The sequence below is a fragment of the Staurois parvus genome, unplaced genomic scaffold, assembly GCF_062004578.1.
Source record: "Staurois parvus isolate SC_StPar_1 unplaced genomic scaffold, SC_StPar_1.0 ptg000199l, whole genome shotgun sequence".
In the NCBI taxonomy this organism is placed as follows: domain Eukaryota; kingdom Metazoa; phylum Chordata; class Amphibia; order Anura; family Ranidae; genus Staurois; species Staurois parvus.
In genome coordinates, this window is record NW_028317995.1 from 3,209,836 (window position 1) to 3,234,910 (window position 25,075).

At 37.8% G+C, this 25,075-nt stretch overlaps 2 gene segments (V, D, J or C); both read right to left on the minus strand.

The window, feature by feature from the left end:
* Positions 1-25,075, minus strand: part of LOC149461522 (Ig mu chain C region membrane-bound form-like) — a 385,848-nt gene that overhangs the window by 163,833 nt on the left and 196,940 nt on the right.
* On the minus strand, positions 180-6,328 carry LOC149461525 (Ig gamma chain C region-like). The segment is given in 4 exon segments: positions 180-957; positions 1,881-2,201; positions 4,634-4,954; positions 6,029-6,328. Coding segments are annotated over 4 exon segments (1,236 nt in total).

The following is a 25,075-nucleotide window of genomic DNA, read 5'->3' on the forward strand; positions in this document are numbered from 1 at the left end:
AGTATTGATTGCAGTAATTATATGTAGTGATGCTTTATACATATTTATTTATAATAATGATATACTAAGTTGTTTTCTGGTTTTATCTCTGTAATAATTGATGTATGCATCTCTATTTGTGGCATTAATTGTATATTGATATATTAAGACCCCAGATAAGTAAAGACAGACATACTGAGTTTAGCAACATAATGTTATTCAAGAGTTTATTGAGATAAAAGCACATAACAGGACATGACAGACACAAAGTAAAATCCAGTGTTCCACACACCAGAAACAGAGGACAAGAGCAAATGCAAGATAATATTGTGTGGAGATTACATACACATAGGGGCATGTTGGAAAACTTGATACACAGTGTTAATACAATGCTGTTGTTGTCATTAGTTTACTTTTTGGTTGGTAGCATTTCTTCTCATCTGTTCTTAAGTTAAATGACTGTCTTTTACAATTTCATCCAAATGGCAAAAACTGCATTGGCTTAACAGTTGTGTCATTTTATGACATTAGAGCACTAAAGCTTGATGTTCCACACATCAAAATGATGATAGATTGTGGGTAGAATTTCAGTGGTAACAAAGGATAAATGTAAGCCACTGGGAGTACTTCAGATATAAAAAAGAGAGCACAAGAATCATTTACCCCTGTTTCTCTTAATTTCTTTTGATGTTATTTGCTTGAGTACGCCTGAGCAGGTAAAGGATGCTCCTCTGTTCCATTCTGATTTACTAATAAGGGCTGTGCTGTACATAAGGTAGCTCTCACCATCTCCATCCAGTATGGGCTCAGTGTTTATGTAATTACTTTCATCCATAACTAAACCATTCTTCTTCCACTGTACATACAAATCTTTGTGGCTGAATTGTTTCAATATACAAGTTAGACCCACAAAGTCATATATAGCAAGTTCCTCTGGTGATGGCGGGAAACAGTAAATTGTTGGTTCTGTTACTGGCTCTGTAGGAAATAAAAATATATATATATTTTAATTTTAATCCTAAAATGAATACAATACATATTTCCAATATTATACAGGAAACTGTCTATAAAATCCAAACAAGGGTCTGTCACCAACAAACTCCTCACAACTGGAATTGCCCAGACATATAAATGTCAACCAGTGGCTCAGCTCCTCAACATCCACCTATGACTAATATATACATTTTTTTTTTCTACTCAAGTGTTTAATTTTTGCCTGTTGTGTTTCTTAAATCAATATGTACAGGGAAGGTTTGTTTGCAACAGGTGATAAGTAAAGGCCCAGTGAAGAATACAGGACTTGTCCTAGTTCCATCAAAACACAGCATTCAGTTTGAGATTATATTGATGGAAGTTAATGACAGAGGCAGCAATATCATAGAGAACTTTGTACCCAGACAAGAGATTTTTCCCAATGAAAATTGTCCTTTCAGGTCCTGTGCTAGAAAAAAGGAAACAATAAATGTGTTCTGGCAGCTTTTTGCTTTTTCTTTATATATTTCTTTATGTATATATGTATTTATTTATCTATTTTTTTTCTTAAAGAAGTACATTATTTAGCACAGCATCCTGGGTGAAAGCTGGTGTATATCAGTAGCTATTTACTTTCAGGAACTTTTTATTTGAAGGTCTGTATGGAGATGTCCCTGCTCTGGCTCATTCGGATGTGCATGTAATCTGGACCTCAGCTATTAAACGTCATAAGCAAGAGGCAGGAAAGCAGTTCTTGTTATCATGGCGAACATGAGAAAAAGAGCAAAGCTTCTGTGGGCTGAAAATCATAACTATCATATATTCATATATTCATACAGTATGTATTTACCATACTAAAAAATATACCATTGATTTCTAATGGATTTTTTGATCATGAACACAAAAATATATTTATATTAAATTTTTACCATCTCTATATGCAATTTGTTTTTCCACAGGGGCTGGAAGGTCACTGTGTACTACAGTACAGGCAAAGTATTTTCTGGAAAACCAGTCGGCAACATTAATCCTCAGGATACTTTTTATAGTGTATGTGCCATCATATTCTTGCTCTGGATCAAGAGTGAAAACCTGATTTCTTTTGCCATCCTCACGCTTCCACGTAAATTCTAAAGAATCTGCAGAAGATAGTTTTTCCACTTTACAGGTAATTTTGACTTCCTTGGTGATCACTAAATCCTTTGGGGAAGGTGGCAAAATGACAACCTTTGGATGTGAGGAGGATGACTCTGAAATGAAAAAAAAAAGTTAGTTAAATATACTTGGTAGAAAAATTAATTGGTAGAAAAGTAGACAAAAGCATTGAATGAAAATGATCTTGAAGAGCAAGATGGTTACTATTTTTTTATAATGATCTTTGTTAGACCTTACCAATTAGTACTTAATGCTGAGCTCTGGGATAAGCAAATATTGCCTAAATTCCAGATCTGTGTATATATTTACTTGACTCTCGTTGTGTGTTTTGTATATTTCTTCCAGAACCATGCAGTGTGAAACTTTACGTTTGTGCAAGAGCTCCCTGTAATTCTGCTCTTCCTCTGTTTCTTTCTCCATGTGCAGGGTGACAGGTCTTGTCTCCACCCCCTCCTATAGTTTTCTGCAGGTAGCCTGTAGTGGGTGGACCTGCTGGGCCCCTCCCACAGCTCTGCTCTTTGTACAGGCTATGTGCAGCACAGTGATGAGGTCACTGCTACTTTTACAAAAAAGTCTCTGGGTTTGTAAAGCCTTTTTTGGTACATAAAGTGGATGTTGCTATCTCAAAAGACCCTGGAGTCTTAATATATCAAAAATCTAATTCAAAAACTGTTTGATTTGTTGTATAAGAACATCAAAGATTGCAGCTTGGTCTGGAGATTGACAGCTGGCACATAAAGCTTTTCTGATGTGGAGCAATCTGTACATTTTTAATAAAATGTAGATCCCTTTTGGCCTGTTGAGTAAGTATAATTTTGTGTTATTTATGTTTGATAAGTAAAAAAATCCCAAACTGTTTGTCTTTACAGAAATGATGTATGCTAAAACTTTCATGCACACTCTGTATGTCCTGCACTGTAATGAATTAGCATCATTTACAGTTCTTTCTGTGAGCCCCAAATACGTAACCCTATGTTGAGGAGGAAAGGAAGACATGTTGTGTAGTCCTTAAGAGCCTTTAACCACTTGCCTACCGGGAACTTATACCCCCTTCCTGCTCAGGACAATTTTCAGCTTTCAGCGATGTCGCACTTTGAATGACAATTGTGCGGTTATGCAACACTGTACCCATATGACAGTTTTATAATTTTTTTTCACACAAATAAAGCTTTCTTTTGGTGGTATGTACTCACTGCTGGGTGTTTTATTTTTTGCACCATAAACAAAAAAAGAGCAAACATTTTGAGTAAAAAAAAAAGGGTTTCATTGTTTCTATTATAAAATTTTGCAAACAGGTTATTTTTCTCCTTCACTGATGTGCATTGATGAGACTGCACTGATAGGCAGCTCTGATGTGCACTGATAGGCAGCACTGACGGGCACTAATGGGCATGATTGGCACTGATAGGAGGCACTGATGAGCTGGCACTGATAGGCAGCACTGATGAGCTGACTCTGATATGCAATAATGATGGGCACTGATGGTGGCCCTGACTGACGGCACTGACTGGTGGCAATGCTGGGCACAGGTGGGTGGCACTTCTGGGCACAGGTGGGTGGCACTACTGGGCAAAGGTGGGTGGCACTGCTGGGCAAAGGTGGGTGGCACTGCTGGGCAAAGGTGGGCGGCACTGGTGGGTGGCACTGTTGGGCACTAATCATCAGGACACTGATCATCAGTGCCCTGATGATCGGTGCTGATCTCTCCTCTGACAATTGCTGATAATCAGCAGTATTTTCCTCACACTGTGACATCGTGAGGAAAGTGCAGCCGATAACCAGCAACTGTATTTATCTGGTGATCTACTGTTTCACTGGACATGGCTGATCACGTGGTAAAAGACTGCTGTGATTGGCCTTTTACCACATCACATGATCAGCTGTGTCCGTAGGACACAGCGATCACGGAGATCGCCAGGTGTGTGCCCCCGTGGGCGCGCAAGAGGGCATGTTCTGGGAGGATGTCATATGATGCCCTCCCAGAACTGGCCGACCACAGTGAAGCTGTCATTCGGCTATCTGCGGTTGGCAAGTGGTTAAAGAAATCCTCCGCACAGTGTTATTTATTCTGAAGCCTGGGACTCCTCCACTGTCAGAATACACTAATCAGCGCTGGAGCCGATTGGCCGCATGCGCTTATCAAGTAGAAATTTTCAACAGTCCTGGTTCTAAAGAAGTCGATCATTGGATCAATAAGGACAACCATAGATGGCTGGAAATTTGGCTGGTCCATGCTGAACCAGCCAAATTTTGATCCATCTATGGCCAACTTTAGAGACTTTCTGTCCTAACAACAGTGTCCCTCCATAGACAAGAAGTGTGTTACTGCCAAGTTCTGCAATTGAAAATACAAGAAAAAAAACATGAAAAAAAGAAAACTAATGCAGTCACCAATAAATTATATTTTTGTTCCTGGGTTTAGATGCTGTAGATCTTTTTTACTTTTTACTAGTACATCTGTATTTCAAACTCTTTCAGCAATGACAATTGTTTTGTTTGTGTTTACAGCAGAGTGTGTCATTATTACCTGAACATTTTTGTATGCTATCTTCCTTTTTGCTGCTGCTTGGAGGATGGCTCACCCTACAAGTATAAGAATCCCCAGAATTCCAATCCTCTTTGGGAACAAAAACTTGACTTCTAGATTCAAATTTCCCTTCGCTATCCTTGTATGGTGTGCTATTTGTTGGAGAAATAGAAGTTACTTTTCCATTCAAAAGCCACTGTATTTTAATTTCATCTGGAGAGTATCCACCGATGAGACAAACAAGCTGAACTGAACCAGTTTCGCCGCAAGAGCCTTGCATAACTTCTACAGTGGGTGGAATAGGTTCAGCAGAAGCGCAATCTAAATAAACAGATAAAATATTAACAAATTAATTATTATATAAAATCATTATATTATTGTATTATATTAGATTACATTATTATAAAATATCAATTAAAATATATTTGCAAAATACAGTGAATACCACAACATTTCTATAAACGTTCTGTGACTGTCTCCTGAAGCATGTCCTCAGTCTCTGATCATCTCCTTTAGTATGTCTGAAATCTGACTATCTCTTGCACCATGAGTGTAGTATTTGTCCTGTAGCATGCCCATAGTCTCTGACGTCTCACCTCTAGCATGTCCATAGCTTCTGACCAACTCAGTGTCTGCAGTCTCTGACAATTTCTGTAGGAATATTCTCACTAAATACTACATGCAGCCCATTAGTGGTGCAACTTGAGGACCACTATTTTAAAGCAAATTTACTACCAATGCTATTAAATTAATACCATTTACTTGCTAATATCAAAGACCATTTTTACTGCTAATATTAGTGACTAACATGGTACAGCATTCTGTTGTACTCCAGGATTCTCCTTTCACATTTCTAAAACCAGACTACTCTTTACTTTGTTAAATCAGTTTAACTACTTTCTACCCATGTAACACTTATGTGTGGTGGCAAAGAGAGCAGGCTTTAATGCGCACACACTGCACATGTGAGCCCATGGGTGGCTGAGGTTTCTGTGCTGAGAGTGCGCAGACCAAACTGTCAAAGACAACTGGTCTCTGATCTTGGGACCTGCTCCTGATCATGTGACCACTCTGGTCATGTGATCAGGCAGACCTCTTGAACATAACAGCTCAGTTAAAGCAACACCCGGGTTATGTTTTTAATGGCTGTTGGCTATGGTTTAAACAATCTTACAATGTTGGTAAAATTACCAGTAGAATAAATTATTTTGTTCCTACCTGGTATATCCTCCTGATCATGTGACCACTTTGGTCACGTGATCAGGCAGACCTTCTGAACATAACAGATCAGTTAAAGCAACACCCGGGCTATGTTTTTAAGCGTTGTGGGCTATGGTTTAAACAATCTTACAATATTGGTAAAATTACCAGTAGAATAAATTGTTTTGCTCCTACCTGGTATATCCTTTTTGATTTTTGCAGCCGTGGCCTTGTGATCCACATTACATGTATATTTGTTTGTTTTCCAATCTGATGTAGAAATAGTGAGAAGGCTGGTTGAGATATACTTTCCGTCCTTACTAAGTATACCAGGGAGGTTTTTAATTCCAGTAGTTATGGAACCTGAATTCCAAGTAACTTCTACAGGAGCAGGAAGGTAGCCAGTAGACAAGCACCCAATGGTGACTTCTGTTGTTGAGGAAAAGCTGTCACAGCAGGGCAACATGGGGAAAACTGATGGAGCACTTGGCACAGCTGTGGATTATTAAAGGAATGCATTAGTTATCAGGACATATCTGACAGAAAAATAGCAACAAAATGTCTCAATTTTGTCAACTCTACAAAACAAAAGGTGATAATGCATATACGTAGCTACCAAGCAACAAACATTTCCTTTGTAAGTTTGGTATAAATATTACAAAAGATAAAGGTATGCAAAGTACTGTATGTATCTGGTGCTAGTACTAATCATCACTAGATGGATTTCGTTAACATTGCAGGTTTTCTTGTAATTCATACCTAATACTGAGATGAGCTAATTTTAGTATGTATTAACAAAATTTGATAAAAATCTGTAACGTATATTACATTTACCTAATGTGTTTGCTAATTCTTAAACTAGATGTTCAGAATATTTTAATAATTCTGCTAACTATACTACCAGTACTGTCTCTCTATTGGCTTTTAGCAGTGGGCTTGGCTATGCCTGGTTTATTATTTGCCTGCAGGCTGTTTTGCGTTTTACCATCTATTTGGAATGTTTTTGCTGTTTTGTCTTTCTCTCATCAGGACAATTCAACAAGGTTTCCATAATATCATTACCTCTACAGTGCTGAAGCCTAGATTGGATAACATCTTAAAGGATAAGTTCACCTTTTGGACAAAAATAATAAATGCACAAATGTGCATTTATTATTTTTGTCTGCAGGAGCCTGGAAAGCATTGCACCAGCAATCAGTAGATTGCTGATGCCATGCAGGTCTCCTGCAGACCTGTCAGTTTATCTGCTTTTCATATGGGATGTACGGTCAAGCAAATATACTGACAGGAAGCTTGAACTAACTACCACAGTGCCATGGTAGTTCATTGAAAACTACAAGCCCACAGCTGCTAAGGCTGTCAGGACTTGCAGTTCATTCATTGACGGGGGCAGCGGGCGGTGGCTGCGGCTATGGGAACATGTTACATGTTCCACCCTAAAAACGGGTGGAACATATAACATGTTTCCAAAGGTAAACTTATCCTTTAAGATCACTGTGATTGACATGATTTTCTTGGCATTCACCAGATATTGATAAAAAAACACACAGCTGTGATAAAAGGAACATTAACTACTTGCAGTATGAAGCAAGATGTTACAGATGTAGACAGGAATTTAAATTACTGGAGTTTCTATGTCAGAATGTGGGTTTAATGAAGAAAATCTTGCAGTACACTCTGTGATTTTGGAATCTGTGGTATGACTAAAGAAGTGTTCTATAAATATACAATTACATAAGAATGCAAATACGGCTGGACATAAGCCCTACACAAATAAGGCTGGACATAACGTGTGAGGATGATCAGATGGAGATGCAAATTAACAAACATTTAGGCCAATGTCTTTTGAACCAGATAAAGCCATAAAAATTAATGCTTGGGTCACATGAGCCAAGCATTCCTGTTTATGCAGGAGGGTAGAAGGATGTGCATTTCACATTGCAGGAAGTCCATGTACTCATTTATTTTTTATTCCCACTGACACCAGAGTTACTTTTTTCTTCTCTTAACTTCAGGGTATTTTCCCCTCCCACTGATCAATAACTCAAGGCACTTTCCTCCCACTGGTGCCGGGGAATATTATACTCTAACTGATGCAGCTCAACTTTTCCTTCCACTAATATCAGAGTATTTTTCCCTCCCATTTGCCAATAATGAAAGGTACTTTTCTCCCAATGACCAATAATGCTGGGCATTTTTGCTGCCCACTGACAAATGATGCCAGGCAGTCTTCTCCCACCGACCAATGATACCAGGCAGTTTTCTCCACCGACCAATGATGCCAGGCAGTTTTCTCCCACTGACCAATGATGCCAGGCAGTTTTCTCCCACCGACCAATGATGCCCGGTAGTTTTCTCCCACTGACTAATGATGTAGGGTATTTTTTCCCACTGACCAATGAAGTGGAGCCATTTTCTTCCACTGACCAATAGCGTCAGGTTTTTTCCTCCCTCTGACCACCAACAGTGGGGCATTTTATGTTCCTCCTACTGAACAAGTTTGGCTCATTGACCACCAAAAGCAGGGCATTTTATTTCTTTCTCCCACTGTTCACCCTCGCCAAGGCATATTTTTCCATTCCATTGACCAGCAATGTCAGAGACACTATTAAATATTCTTAACAGCTGCACTCTGTATGCTGTGCTGTATGTTACATACACCATGACCAAAGTGTTTGTTGTTTCAACAGTTGCTGGTTACTAAATAGCCAGTTAGTAGTACAGGGACTGCAACAAATGTGTGCAGTGTATACACTCAGACTCTAACTGTACCCTATTAAACCACACCCAGTATTCAGCACTATGTAGCCATGTCCACTTTTGGGACCACACTATCCCTTTCCTGGCTGTCCATTTTGGAAAGTATAAAGTTGGGATATATATATATATATATATATATATATATATATATATATATAGATAGATAGACATGGAGATAGATAGATAGATAGATAGATAGATAGATAGATAGATAGATAGATAGATAGACAGATAGATAGATAGATAGATAGATAGATAGATAGATAGATAGATAGATAGATAGATAGATAGATATGGAGATAGATAGATAGATAGATAGATAGATAGATAGATAGATAGATAGATAGATAGATAGATAGATAGATATGGAGATAGATAGATAGATAGATACAGTTGTGTCCAAAATTATTCAACCCCCACTGAAATTGAGTGTTTTGGCCAGTTTGACATTGCTTTTGATCATTCAGTCATCTTGCTTACATTTACATTAAAGAGGCACTTGTAGGTCAGACAAATATAACATAACAGTTATAATGAAATAACCACAAATGTCTTTTCTGTGCTCACAGCATTATCAGTTTTATTCAACCCCCAAGTGACATTCAATCTTAGTACTTAGTACAGCATCCTTTTACAGTTATAACAGCTTTTAAACGTGAAGCATAGCTTGACACAAGTGTCTTGCAGCGATCTACGGGTATCTTCGCCCATTCTTCATGGGCAAAGGCCTCCAGTTCAGTCACATTCTTAGGCTTGCGCACTGCAACTGCTTTCTTTAAGTCCCACCAGAGGTTCTCAATCGGATTTAAGTCTGGTGACTGCGATGGCCACTCCAAAATGTTCCAGCCTTTCCTCTGCAACCATGCTCTAGTGGACTTGGAGGTATGCTTGGGATCATTGTCCTGTTGAAAGGTCCAACGTCTCCCAAGCCTCAGGTGTGTGACGGACTGCATCACGTTTCCATCCAATATCTCCTGGTACTGAAGAGAATTCATGGTACCTTGCACACGCTGAAGCTTCCCTGTACCTGCAGAAGCAAAACAGCCCCAAAGCATGATTGACCCTCCACCATGCTTCACAGTAGGCAAGGTGTTCTTTTCATCATAGGCCTTGTTCTTCCTCCTCCAAACATAGCGTTGATCCATGGGCCCAAACAGTTCTAATTTTGTTTCATCAGTCCACAGAACACTATCCCACAACTTTTGTGGTTTGTCCACATGGCTTTTGGCATACTGCAGTCGACTCTTCTTATTCTTTGGAGACAGCAAGGGGGTACGCCTGGGAGTTCTGGCACGGAGGCCTTCATTACGCAGTGTGCGTCTTATTGTCTGGGCTGAAACTTCTGTACCCACATCTGACAAATCTTTTCTCAGTTCCTCAGCAGTCACACGGGGACTTCTCTCCACTCTACGCTTCAGGTAGCGCACAGCAGTCGAAGTCAGCATCTTCTTTCTGCCACGACCAGGTAGCGTTTCAACAGTGCCCTTTGCCTTGAATTTGCGAATGATGCTTCCTAAGGTGTCTCTTGGTATGTTTAACATCTTTGCAATCTTCTTATAGCCATTGCCCTTCCTGTGAAGAGAAATCACCTCTTCTCTTGTCTTCCTGGACCATTCTCTTGCCTTCACCATGTTTGTAACCACACCAGTAAATGTCTAGAAGGAGCTGAGTATCACAGTCATTTTAAAGCTGCCTAATTGGTGCTTATTATGCTTGATTGCTGCTCGGTGACATCCACAGGTGTTTTCAATACCTGATGGAAAGCACCTGTATGAACCTCTGTTCTTCAGAGTGGTAGTCTTTAAGGGGTTGAATAATTGTGGCAATGAAGAAACCACATAAGAACCATTTACTACTGTATTACATAAACAATTGATGTCATTTTAGTTGCATTTGGGTAGTTACAACGTCCTTGTAGGATTTGATTCTGAATACAATTCCAAATGTACACTATAGTCCCTAAACCCCTTTACAGCATTGGGGGTTGAATAATTTTGGACACAACTGTAGATAGATAGATAGATAGATAGATAGATAGATAGATAGAGCAGTCTGCTATCCTCTTTCTCATGAGTTGATAGTCTTTTGCCCCAGTTAGGTGGGAATAGTTTTAGGAGATGCAAGCAGCAGTTTTAAACGGTGACAGTTAATGCTGGGCTGGACTCTGAACTCATGAGAATTCATTTTGAAAATTAATGTACTCCTTTTAGTGAATCAACCCCATTTTGCTGATATTCATGATATTGTGGGAGCTAACAGAGAACACAAAACTAGAGAAAAAAAAAAAAATAACACTGATAAACGTACAGTTTAAAGGCTGTTGACACAATATAGTTAATAGTGCATCTTTACAGAAAGTTCAAAAACAAATGTGATTTAAGCAGGAACACAAATTAAGCATTTTGAAAATATAAATGCTGCATAAAGCAGAAAAATGAGCATGGAACATTAATGCATGTAATGACACATAGCTCCCAACTGTACCCTCAATTGGAAGGACTGTCTCTCTTTTGAGACCAAATCCCTCTGTCCCCCCTGCAGCCTCAGCTGTCCTTCTTTTTTGGTCTGATGAGTACCACTCGACACAAAATGGTAGTAAAACTATTTTACTACCAAAGGTGTTATGCTAAACTAAATTTTGTATCCAACATCTTTATAACTGTATTTGTACTGTATTTAGAAAAGCTAAAAGGGAAAATAGAGGTTGAAAAAAGCACCTGTCTAGTTTAGCCCATCATTCTCTGAATATTAGATCTTTGTTGTCTAGGTCGTGGCAGGAACATGCCATTTTCCTATATACTGAGGGTTATCTACTAAAGTTGGAGAGTGCAAAATCTGGTTCAGCTCTGCATGGAAACCAATCATTGCCATAGCTTAATTGAACAAGCTGAAGTTAGAAGCTGATTGGCTACCATGCAAACTGCACCAGATACTGAGTGCGCCAGTTTTAGTAAATATCCCCCACTGTGTGCTAAAAGCTGTCCCTCTTTATCATTTTAGAAAGTTGGAAGGTACAAATTACTTCTATGCAGGTCATGTGAAAACTGGAATGTTTAGATTCCAGAAAGGGAAATAAACCATTTCAATAGGCTACAGTATGATATTAGGGTGAAAAGTGTAAACTTCTATATGAATGGGAACTTTTCTACAGTTTGTATAGAAATATATGTACATTTTGATTCCTCACCTCCCACATTGGAGAAAAATATATTTTAAATATATTTTAAAAATATTCTTCCCAAATATATTGACATATATTTGAAATACTACAATTTTGGCCATATTCAATATATATATATATATATATATATATATATATATATATACTACATGTTGAGATGCTTTTTTATATATTACAAAATATATGAAAACTATTTTTACAAATATATTTTTCTTAAAATGTTTTTTGATTTTTGTAACATATAAAAAAGTAATTTTAACATATATGTTTACATATATGTGTGAATGCATTTCAAAAATGTAGATTGAATGTATTTTTAAAGACATACAGTATATTTCAATATATATTTTTAAAAATATTTTTCATATATTTTGTAATAAAAATGCATTTCAGCATACAGTATATATATATATTTATATATATTTTGAAATATATTGAATACAGCCAAAATTGTAGTATTTCAAATATATGTCAATATATTTGGGAAGAGTATTTTTAAAATATATTTAAAATATGTTTTTCTTCCATGTGGGCTAGGGAATCATGCTGTATTTCAGAAAATGTGTGTCTCTTAAAACATTATTTTTGCTTTGAAGCTCTTTTATATCTTTACCCAGTAATTTCCCAAAGACTGACCATACACCGGCAGTTCTAAATAAAGCTCTAAGGCTCAGACTCTTTCAGATGTCAGGACTTTTCTTACAATATAATGGAGCGCTAAGATAATCAACAGACTAGCATCATTGACCTAAAAATCACAAATGTGTCAAAAAGATGTGCAAATCCATACTGCGATTGCTACAAACGTTTTGTACATTAATTCTGCAGCATTATAGAGTAAGTAACACTTACACAGTATGCTACCTTCCTAATTACACATATTACATGTGTCTGAATACCTGTATTGTGGTTTGATGTGCTTTCAAATCTGTAAAGACAAACACTCTTAAACTTTTAATTTGTATTGCATCTTTAATTAAGATCCACATGGAATTCAAAAATCTCTTTCTTGAGTTCCGAATAGAGATAATGAGATAGCAGAAAATGCTACACTAACAATAAGGGGCCACATTTCTTAGATATGGTCTGATGTAATGTACCATAATGTTACTACAATGCATATTACATGTGCCAGCATAATGCGTTGCCATTTATTTTGACTGGTACCCCAACACACTAAGGTAACATTGCTTCAGAAAAATGTTGCATGTCTGATTGGTGCATTGGCAGCCTCTTGTTAATGAATACTGTTGTAAAAGTACTGTATGACTGGGCCCTAAGGGTCCAAACCTAAGAGTGCATCTTCACAGCTCTATGTACAGTATATTAAACTGCAGACTTCTTGTTACTCTATTCACGCACCTATTTTTTTAGGCCATGAAATACATATTATTTCCTTACATCTTTACTTTACATCCATTCATCTATATCCAAATGATACATGTTGCTTCTGACAACATTATCCTCACCAACATAGCTACCCCTGTTTGCATATTAACGCTTGATCTTTTTTTGACATTGCATACTACAATATACCCTCTGTCATCAAAATAAGCCTCAACAAAATAGATTTTATCACATTCCTGACAGAGTATAGGTTTCTGATTATTTTTTACTGATGCATCACACATAGTTGATGTATTGCAGGGGCCCACTGGCTGCCCTGTACTGTATTTGATACAGAACATACCTTTCCTGTTGTATCGAAGAAATTCTTGAGAAAGGGATTATTTTTGTTAGTTCCCTGTTTTAACGTAGCGAAATATGATTTAAAAAATCCATCTTGGCATACTTGTAGTGGTTTTTCTTTTCGCTCACCATATTTATGCATAAATTATCTCTATATCCTTACTATTTCTCAAATATTTCTAAGAAACATAAAGTACTGGAAATGACCCCAGTCATTTATTCACTAATTATTTCCTCTGTAAAATGCATTGTAGAATTTATTTACCATTTACCATCTGCCAGGGGCGGACTGACGATTTGGAAACTCGGGCACTGCCCGAGGGCCCGGGGTCAGTAGGGGGCCCCATGAGATGCCCCTGGTACCTTTTTCATAGGCTTTTTTGAGTTTGGGCAAGGACACAGGGGCCCCATGATCCCCTATTGCCTGGGGGCCCCATGAGTTGTCAGTCCGCCCCTGGCATCTGCATTTTGTTTTGTTTACTGTATATACAGAAGCCTCTGTCAGTTTATTGCATTCTAATTAAACCAGTCCATTATTCCTGAGTCTCTGCCATACAACACTGAACATTTCAGCACACATAACCCTGCATTTTTCTATATTCTCTGTGTACTGATTCAGAACAGAGTTTTATGTTACATGACATCTTTCAATACCATGCCTACTTTCTCCCATGTTACAAAAGGGAAAATAAGTTCCTGCTAACAATGTCACAGCAGTAGTTTAAAGTCACTTTACAATTTACATGTGATGTTAGCAGAATATTAGTGCCAGTATGATTCCATGTGACTAAAGCCTAGTATTCTATTTTAGCGACTTAATGCACCAATCCACAAAACAACACAAGCTACCACACCACCTTAGGAGCTTGACAAATTGTGGGACAAAAAGTTGGTACCTCCCCCCCCCCCCAAAAAAAAAAGCAAAACGCATAAAAAAAACTCATCAAATAGCATATGCAAAAACACAAAGCACACCACACAAAGCACTGCAGAAATGGACAATACAAACATAGGTGGAAACCTAGCCTAAGGCCCTTTCACATGGACATTCCAATCTGGTCCTCCTGCTCACTTTTCAGGTGGAACCAGTCGGAACCTCTATTGTTTATGGATCGGTGGTTGTAAAGGGACATTTGTCTGTTTACACCAGCTGACACTGAATCCGATCTGCCAAAAAGAGATGGATGGCGATCCGTTCCCCTTCCATTCGTCGGATCGGATGGCAGTCGGATGGAAATGGGCAAGCAGTCCATTTCCACCTGACCACCCATAGAGTACAGTGGGCTGTGTCTGTGTCTGCTCTGTATAAGTGGGACAGACACAGACCTGTCATCCGTTTTCTCAGCAGGGATCAGCGGACAGATCCCCTGCTGAGCAAGGGGATCCACTGATGGGTCTGCTGCGTGTGAAAGGGGTCTTAGGAATTTTCTGAAGTACTGTTGTAGGGTGACTAAATGATCCTGAACATTCTGTTACAGGTTTTTGGTTCCAAACTGAGCCAATGAAAGTCCATAATGCATACAACCTTTTGGGGGCAATCAGTATCCCAAGATTCATGACTTTCATGGCACTGCTGCCATCACAGGTTGTGATAAAGCACTTCCATTTTTTGGATGTGATTTTTGGACTACAATGAACTTAAGGAAGAGCAAACTTTGTGTAGCTCTATACTATCCAGGTTTCAGTGAGCTATAGCCTGCCATGAGGTTCTATGCTGGCTTACCATTCATTTTCAGCAATTTGGGACTAGATTATCCATGTCAAGTAACCTAACGTTTATCAGCTACAAAAAGCCACAGTCATCAGTATGCTTGAATCACACTAGCTTACTATACATCATTATTTTTTGGGGCAGTTAACCATAGCCTGTGCTGGACCGCTATCTGTGTACTTTAATAGGCAATGGCCTGCATCTCTGCACCTATAACTGTGACTTCTATTCTGACTTATTCGTTTACTTGTCTTAGCAAGTTATACCCTGCAATGGGATGCCTAATTTTCCATATCCAATCCTTCTGTTAGCATACAACATGTTTTCTATTCCTATTGTTGTTTCTCTAGGCTATAACCTAATATTATATGCCTACAGTAAGCCTTACACCCATAGTTTGTCCCCATACAAGTTTCCCTTTTCTATATGCCTGTGCTTTTTGTGACTTTTTTGGTTCAAAAGAATGTTACCTACAGCCCTCAATGCATTTTTCTTTGCCTAGATTAAACCACGTCATTGTATTTATTTGTTTGTCAGTGTATAGCTTGCTATTACATACCTCTACCTATGTTTCCACCCCATTTTGGTTTACCTTTCATTATTCCAATTCTGTCCCAGTAAGCAGTAGGCAACTATTGTATATCTATAGTAAGCACTGCACTCATATTTTTTTCTTAGTGGTGTTTTTCTCATAATAGCCTACAGCTTTTACAACCAAGCTGCTAGCCTAAGTCCATTTTACTATTCCCATGCTTATTTTATTTAGCTATACCCTTTAAAATATACACATTTTCAAGCCCAGCTCCCTCATTGCATTATTCTGTCCCTGTGCTTGGTAAAATCTTCTGTAGCTTATCATACCATAGCTACAGGAAAGTAAAAATGTAGGCAAAATATATATACACATTATTAAGCCCTGATCCCAAATGTCAAAGTGATATAGCCTACTATGCCCTATGCTACCTCCATTTTTAGATCCAATACATTAATCCATCCTTGTGTTTAGTATAATCTACTTTAGCCTGCCTTACTTTAGGTCATGTGCTGGCATAGTGCCCTATGTTACCTCCACTTTTTCCTACAAAGCATTATTCTGTCCTTTTGCTTGGTAAAATCTCCTGTAGCCTGCCATAGCTACTGGAAGAAAAGATGTAGGCAATACCTTTTGTGTGGCTAACTGAATATATTTTAGGTGCAAGTTTTCAAAATCACATAGTTTACTTCTTCAGGTATGGTTTGCATTACCATAGCTACAGTAAACTCTGCATTTATAGTTCTCTTCTGCTCCTGTGCTGATTTTGAATGTTTATGATCCCCTTCGTGCCATTCTATTCTATTCCAGAAACCAATAACCTACCATTGTATACCCACCATAAGTACTGTATGTTTGTTTAATGCAAAAATCTTGGCTTACAATGCCTAACTTTCAGCAAGTGACAGCCCACAAGTTGTTAGCTTATAGTGCATTCTACTATTCCAATACTGATTTATCTAGCTATAACCTGTAAAGCATACACATTTGCAAGCCCTGCTCCCAGTTGTCTGCCCTCCATCCTGGCTTACAACACACTATAATGTTTCTGTACTGATTTCTCTAGCTGTTGGCACAGCAAACTGTATTCTTTCACTGCATACCTATGGCAAAGCCATGCACCTGTGTTTCTAGCCTCCATCACTGCTTTAAGGATTCATTATAACCCTATGCTTGTTCCAGAAATGTATAGTATCCCAGGGTACAGTAGGCCTTTCATCTGTGTTTATTTTTGGGCTGGTTATAATGTATTGTGCTGTTCTTGCACTGTTAAACCCTTATCTGCTTTAGAATGATATTGCCTACCATACCCTATGTTACCTCCACATTTTCCTACAAAGCATTATTCTGTCCTTGTACTTAGTAAAATCTCCTGTAGCCTGCCATACCATAGCTACAATAAAGTAAAAATGTAGGTAATACCTTTTGTGTGGCTAACTGAATATATTTTAGGTGCAAGCTTTCACAATGCTTTTTCAGGCATGGTTGACATTATCATAGCTGCAGTAAGCCCTGCATTTATAGTTTTCTTCTGCTCCTGGTATTCTATCCTTGTGCTGATTGCTCATGTTTCTGATCCCCTTTTTTGCCCTTTTATTCTATTCTAGCAACCAATAACCTACCATTGTATACCCACCATAAGTACTGTATGTGTGTTTGTTAACACAATCTTGGCTTATAATGCCTAACTTTCAGCAAGCGATAGCCCACAGCTTTTTAAACCAAGCTGCTAGCTTTTAGTGCATTCTACTAATCCTATGCATAGTTCAATTAGCTATAACCTTTAAAGCATACACATTTTCTAGACCTGCTCCCATTTGTCTGTCCTCCATCCTGGCTTACAACACACTATGCTATGTCTGTGCTGAATGCTCTAGTTTCTACCACAGCAAAATGTATTCTTTCACAGCATACCTATAGCAAAGCCATGCACCTGTGTTTCTGCTTTCTAGCCTCCATCCCTGTTTTAAGGATTCATTAGAACCTCATGCCTGTTCTAGAAATTTATAGTATCCCATGGTACAGTGGACCTTACATCTGTGGTTCTTTTTTGGCTGGTTATAATGTATTGTGCTGTTCCTGATCTGATTTAAACACATATCTGCTTTAGAGTGATATAGCTTACCATGCCCTATATTACCTCCACAATTTCCTACAATGCATTATTCTGTCCTTGTGCTTAGTAAGATTTCCTCCTATAGCTTGCCATACCATAGCTACAGTAAAATAAAAATGTAGGCAATACCTTTTGTGTGGATAACTGAATATATTTTAGGTGCAAGCTTTCAAAATCATCTAGTTTTCTTCTTCAGACATGATTTACATTACCATAGCTACAGTAAGCCCTGCATTTATAGTTTTCCTCTACTCCTGGTTTTCCATACTTATGCTGATTTCTCATGTTTCAGATCTCATTATTGCCCTTCAATTCTATTCTAGCAACCAATAACCTACCATTGTATACCCACCATAAGTACTGTATGTTTGTTTAATGCAACAATCTTGGCTTACAATGCCTAACTTTCAGCAAGTGACAGCCCACAAGTTGTTAGCTTATAGTGCATTCTACTATTCCAATGCTGATTTATCTAGCTATAACCTGTAAAGCATACACATTTGCAAGCCCTGCTCCCAGTTGTCTGCCCTGCATCCTGGCTTACAACACACTATAATGTTTCTGTACTGATTTCTCTAGCTGTTGGCACAGCAAATTGTGTTCTTTCACTGCATACCTATGGCAAAGCCATGCACCTGTGTTTCTAGCCTCCATCACTGCTTTAAGGATTCATTATAACCCTATGCTTGTTCCAGAAATGTATAGTATCCCATGGTACAGTAGGCCTTTCATCTGTGTTTATTTTTGGGCTGGTTATAATGTATTGTGCTGTTCTTGCACTGTTAAACCCTTATCTGCTTTAGAGTGATATTGCCTACCATACCCTATGTTACCTCCACATTTTCCTACAAAGCATTATTCTGTCCTTGTACTTAGTAAAATCTCCTGTAGCCTGCCATACCATAGCTACAATAAAGTAAAAATGTAGGTAATACCTTTTGTGTGGCTAACTGAATATATTTTAGGTGCAAGCTTTCAAAATCCTTTTTCAGGCATGGTTTACATTATCATAGCTACAGTAAGCCCTGCATTTATAGTTTTCTTCTGCTCCTGGTATTCTATCCTTGTGCTGATTGCTCATGTTTCTGATCCCCTTTTTTGCCCTTTTATTCTATTCTAGCAACCAATAACCTACCATTGTATACCCACCATAAGTACTGTATGTGTGTTTGTTAACACAATCTTGGCTTATAATGCCTAACTTTCAGCAAGCGATAGCCCACAGCTTTTTAAACCAAGCTGCTAGCTTTTAGTGCATTCTACTATTCCTATGCATAGTTCAGTTAGCTATAACCTTTAAAGCATACACATTTTCTAGACCTGCTCCCATTTGTCTGTCCTCCATCCTGGCTTACAAGACAGTATGCTATGTCTGTGCTGAATGCTCTAGTTTCTACCACAGCAATAAGTATTCTTTCACAGCATACCTATAGCAAAGCCATGCACCTGTGTTTCTACTTTCTAGCCTCCATCCCTGTCTTAAGGATTCATTAGAACCTCATGCCCGTTCCAGAAATTTATAGTATCCCATGGTACAGTGGACCTTACATCTGTGGTTCTTTTTTGGCTGGTTATAATGTATTGTGCTGTTCCTGATCTGATTTAAACACATATCTGCTTTAGAGTGATATAGCTTACCATGCCCTATATTACCTCCACAATTCCCTACAATGCATTATTCTGTCCTTGTGCTTAGTAAGATTTCCTCCTATAGCTTGCCATACCATAGCTACAGTAAAATTAAAATGTAGGCAATACCTTTTGTGTGGATAACTGAATATATTTTAGGTGCAAGCTTTCAAAATCATCTAGTTTTCTTCTTCAGACATGATTTACATTACCATAGCTACAGTAAGCCCTGCATTTATAGTTTTCCTCTACTCCTGGTTTTCCATACTTATGCTGATTTCTCATGTTTCTGATCCCATTCTTGCCCTTCAATTCTATTCTAGCAACCAATAACCTACCATTGTTAACCCACCATAAATACTGCATGCAGGTTTATTAATTTTCAGCAAGCGATAGCCCACAGCTTTTTAAAGCAAGCTGCTAGCTTATAGTGCATTCTTCTATTCCATTGCCTTTTTTATTAGCTATAACCTTTAAAGCATACACATTTTTAAGCCCTGCTCCCAGTTGTCTGCCCTCCATTCTGCACTACAACACACTATGCGATTTTTGTGCTGAGTGCTTTAGCTGTTGGAATTACAAACTGGGGGTTATTTATAAACTGGAGGGAGCAAAATCTGGTTCAGCTCTGCATAGAAACCAATCAGTTTCCAGGTTTTATTGCCAATTCTTAACTGAACAAAATGAAGTTAAAAGCTGATTGGCTACCATGCAAGACTGCACCAGATTCTAAGTGCACCAGTTTTAGTAAATATCCCCCATTGTATTCTTTCACAGCATACTCACAGCAAAGTCATGCACCTGTGTTTCTAACCTCCATCCCTGCTTTAAGACATCATTGTAACCATATGCTTGTTCCAAAATGTTATACTATCTCATGGTATGTGTACAGTAAACTCCTCACCCATGGTTCTTTTTTGGCTGGTTATTATGCATTGTGCTGTTCCAGAACTGATTTAAACACATACTTGCTTTAGAGTGATGTAGCCTACTATGCCCTGTGTTACCTCCATTATTCATGCATTATTCTGTACTTGTGATTGGTGAAATTCCCTGTAGCCTTCTGTACCATATCTATGGAGAAGTAAAAATGTAGGCTATACCTTTCTTGTGGCTAATTGAATATATGGTGCAAGATTTCAAGATCACTAAGTTTCCTTCTTCAGGCATGCCTTACATTTCAATAGCTACAGTAAGCCCTGCATTTATAGTTTTCCTCTACTCCTGCTTTTCTGTCCTTATGCTGATTTCTCATGTTTCTGATCCTTTTTTTGCCTTGCTATTCTATTTTAGCAACCAATAACCTACCTTTGTAAGTCCACAATAAGTAGGTTTTTACGCAATCTTGCCTTACAATGCTTTACTTTGCTGCTATAACATTCTTCATATTTGGCTCATTGGCATAGTAAGTACAGTACGCTCTGCATGCATTGTTATATTCTAGCCTGCAATGCACATTTACCACCTGTGCACTCCGATATGCTAAATTTTACCAGGTTATTCTGGCAATATGCTCTACATCTGCAGTATGTTTCTGCCTTCCATTCTTGCTGACAATGTATTCTTTTTTTTCTCTAAACAGTATGCTATTGTCATTCACGGTATACCTGCTAAAAGCTTTACACTAACAGACCTGGACCTTTCTAGCCCTACATTATATCTTTCTACTGCTGAAATCCTATGTTCAAAAAGCTATAGTTAGCAGCTCTAGACCAATGTCTTGTATATATTATGGTTTTCAGTGCTTTGTTCTATAATTTTCCTTGCATGAGTCAGCTATGGTCATCTATCATAAAGCTACAATATTCCCTGCACCTGTTTTCACCCCCCAATTCACCATACAATGTGTTCTTGAGTAGATTAGCCATAACCATCCAAGGATGCTGTAAATTACTTAGATTGTAGTATCCTATTCCTGATTCATTTCTCACACTTTTGGCTCCTATGTACTATAGCCTGTTATGGTATGAGTATACTAAAACCTGTGTATGCGTTTCAAACCTCAATGGTTTTGCTACCAAAAAAGCCATATCATGTCATGGTATATCCAAAGAAATCTTTGTGTCAATGGTTCTAACCACCGCCTTAGATTACAATACATTTTTCTGTTCCTGTTGCTTATTCCATAGCCTGCAAGGGTATTACATAAACCCAAAAGCTATAGCCTGCTAGAGTATAATCTATGCTAAAAAATAATAGCATGACATTACATAGCTATAGAAGATGCTTTTACATGATATTGTTACTATGTAGCTAAAGCAAGCCTGTCATCCATGTTTTGTTTCAGTAAGCTACACCCTTCTGTGGTTTACCTAAAGTTACCTTCTTATTTATGCTTCTTGATTTTAGCCGTGCAATCTCCTAGTATTCATGGAGGAACCACAGTCTCACCTCATACTGTCAAAAGCTTTCTCTATCAGACCACAGCTTGCTTTGAAGTGAGACCATTCTGTTAGATTATCTCTTTCCTACCTTGTAACCTCATATTTTACATATCACTTTCTAGAACGTGAGAATAGCATCCTACAGTCACTGTGCAACATAAAACATTGTAAATACTTTTTTTCTTAATTATTAATGTGGCCAGTGCTGATAATCATTTTGCTGTAAAATGTAGCACAAAACATGCACAACTACAAAGCCAGAAAAATTGGCGCTGATACCATTTTTTTGCAAACCACTGTCAATAATTGCACTGTGTACTTATTTAGTGACTATTCTGCATATGGCTTTGACCCAAAGAACCATATCTAAAAGGACCCTATGCTTTTTATGCATGCCTGCTGAATTCCCTTACCAAACTCATACTCTCTTCTATATTATTTTGTAATAGTGGGAATACTAACACATTTGAATTCTTTTTATCTCTGATACTAGGAAAAAACTTTTAGGCTTTTTATCTTTAGAATGTGGATATGATATGAAGCTATGTTATTCCTTAACCCACACTAATAAATTCAATACCTAACTTTAATTACACTTTATATGTTATCTCTGAATTCCAAATATTTCACTTTTCCAACACAAACTAATCATAGAGAAAAATTGGCCAAATAACAAAATAACAACGTAAAAATATATTCAGCATAAACTATTCATACATTCTATACCATAATATATATATATATATATATATATATATATATATATATATATATATGTATATATATATAAATATATACACACTATGTAAATATACATACGCAGATATCCTATATGTATATACTACAAATATGAAGATTCAACATGTACATGTCTTTAATACCTACTATTAAAGTTGAGTCTAACAATTCATCTGTTCTGTTGCTGATATCTCAAAAGCTGAAGACATTTTTTTCTACTATGGTTGAATTTATTAAACTACTAAAAATATGTCCTTGATCTTCCCCCACCCCATCAAAAGAACTTACGTCAATTAAGTTTTTCTCAGGTAATATATTTTTTTTTCTGAATGAATAGCAACTGTTCAGCTTCTTCTATGACCACTGTACATAAGAAAAAAAAATAATATGATAATTACTCATATTTTAATATTGTAGAACATTTTCACTATAATCTCACCTTTCTATGAATTTCAAAGTCATTTGGTTTCAAAGTTTTAGTATTTAAAACAAAGCATGGATTGCTATCTCTAAATAAAATTTTTTAAACTGAAAATGGTTTGAAATTAAAATAAAGCTAAATGTTTGTTGTACAATATTAATCCAATATTGGCTGGAGAAAAAACAATCTGTTAAGAGTGAAGGTTATTCCATTTTACCACTACTAGATCCTTCTGGGATCAGCTACAACTGTGTACTGAGGAAATAATAATAATAAATAATGTTTTAACCTTGAAGCCAAATGTATACCTGAGACATATATATTACTTAAAAAATGGAGATTAATAAATAAGATGGCAAGTAAAAATCTTTAAAAGCTCACCATAAACCATCATGATGCTGCACCTTATGCTAAGCAGAGATTCACCCAGCGTGTTTGAGCTCACATGGAATAAGAAGCAAGTAAATAACATTAACCTAGTTCACAAATGACATTTCCTGCTATATTATTTCACATCTTACTTGTTTGTTCCATTTTCTTCAGAAATTCACAATACTAATTTTAATCTCTGACTTGAATCACATGGACAGTAAATAGAAAACCACCTATTTTGCATATTGGGTATCTTCACAGCCTGGCACCTCACATGGGCAGTAAATAGAAAACCACCTATTTTGCATATTGGGTATCTTCACAGCCTGGCACCTGTGAATGATTGGAATGCCTATCAAGTTACTTGCACAATATAGACGAATGCATTATATGAAACTGTCAGGCAATACAAATGATACATGACCTGCAATAACACAAGCAAGTGTCCAAAATGATGTTGGAAGTGTCTATGTCTTTTTTCCTCCCTTAGGAATGACGTGGTCACTTTCCCAAATGCCCACAGTATTGTGGTTGTTAACCCAACACTTGGTAATGGTACGCAGGATACATAAATGTATTGGTCATATACAGATTGAGAAAGAGGAGGTGATGGGGTTAATGTACAGGTCACATACAGAGAAAGGCTGGAGATCATGTGCCCAGGTGGTGGGGGTGTGTGAAGTGGTCAAACAGTCAGTAAATATCCCTTGCCATTAAAGTGATTTTAAAGGCATATTTTTTTTAAAGAAAAAATAACAAACATGTCTATAATTACCTGCTGTGTGCAGTGGTTTTGCACAGAGCAGCCTGGATCCTCCTCTTCTCAGATCACCCGCAGGCTCTCCTGGACCCCTCCCTCCTGTCAGGTGCCCCACAGCAAGCGGCTTGTTATGGGGGCACCCGCTGCTCCATATGTCCATTCACACACAGAGCTTCGGCTCTGCTCCACCCCCTCTTTTCTTATTGGTTCACTGGCTGTGATTGTTTTTATAAACAGCAGTGGGGAAATAGCCATTCCCTGTTCAAAATCGTATCACAATAGAAAAGAAGGTAATGTTCCAATGGTAGCCTTTCATAAATGCTAAGTATGTCTGAACACCTAGGAAATTACAATACACTTACCATACATGTGTAGCAATACCCCAAAAGAAGCAGGTGGAAATGTTGAATTTACACAGCAATTGTGGTATTGCGCTTTTTAAAAATGCAGTAAGCCCTGCAAAGCAATATTGTTTAGATGGATATAGGCAAAGTTGAAAGAACAAGAAGGTGGCCAAAGACATCAAACTGATCTATGTCCACCTGGATATAGTCTGGTCTCTGATGACCACTCATGAGGGCTGGGTGAAGGTGGGTGAGAAGCAGTCTGCTCCATCTCTGGCAGCTATTCTGTGAGGTTCCAGGCCCCTTGTGAATGGATGGTGGGTGAGATTGACTTTAATGCACTTATACAATTTAATTATATTGTTTAACAATTAATCATTTTCAACTTATTAAAATGGTTATAAAGATAAAAGTTTTGTTTACCCTAATGCATTCTCTGCATTAAGGTAAAAACAACTTTTCTCCCCCCAGTTCCTCCTTAAGCCCCTACCTGAGCTGATCTCAATCCAGCGCCGGACCCATCTACAGCAACTATTTTCTGCTCTGTCTCTTCCCACAGGAGACTCGGCAACAATGGAAGACATTGGCTCCTGCTGCTGTCAGTC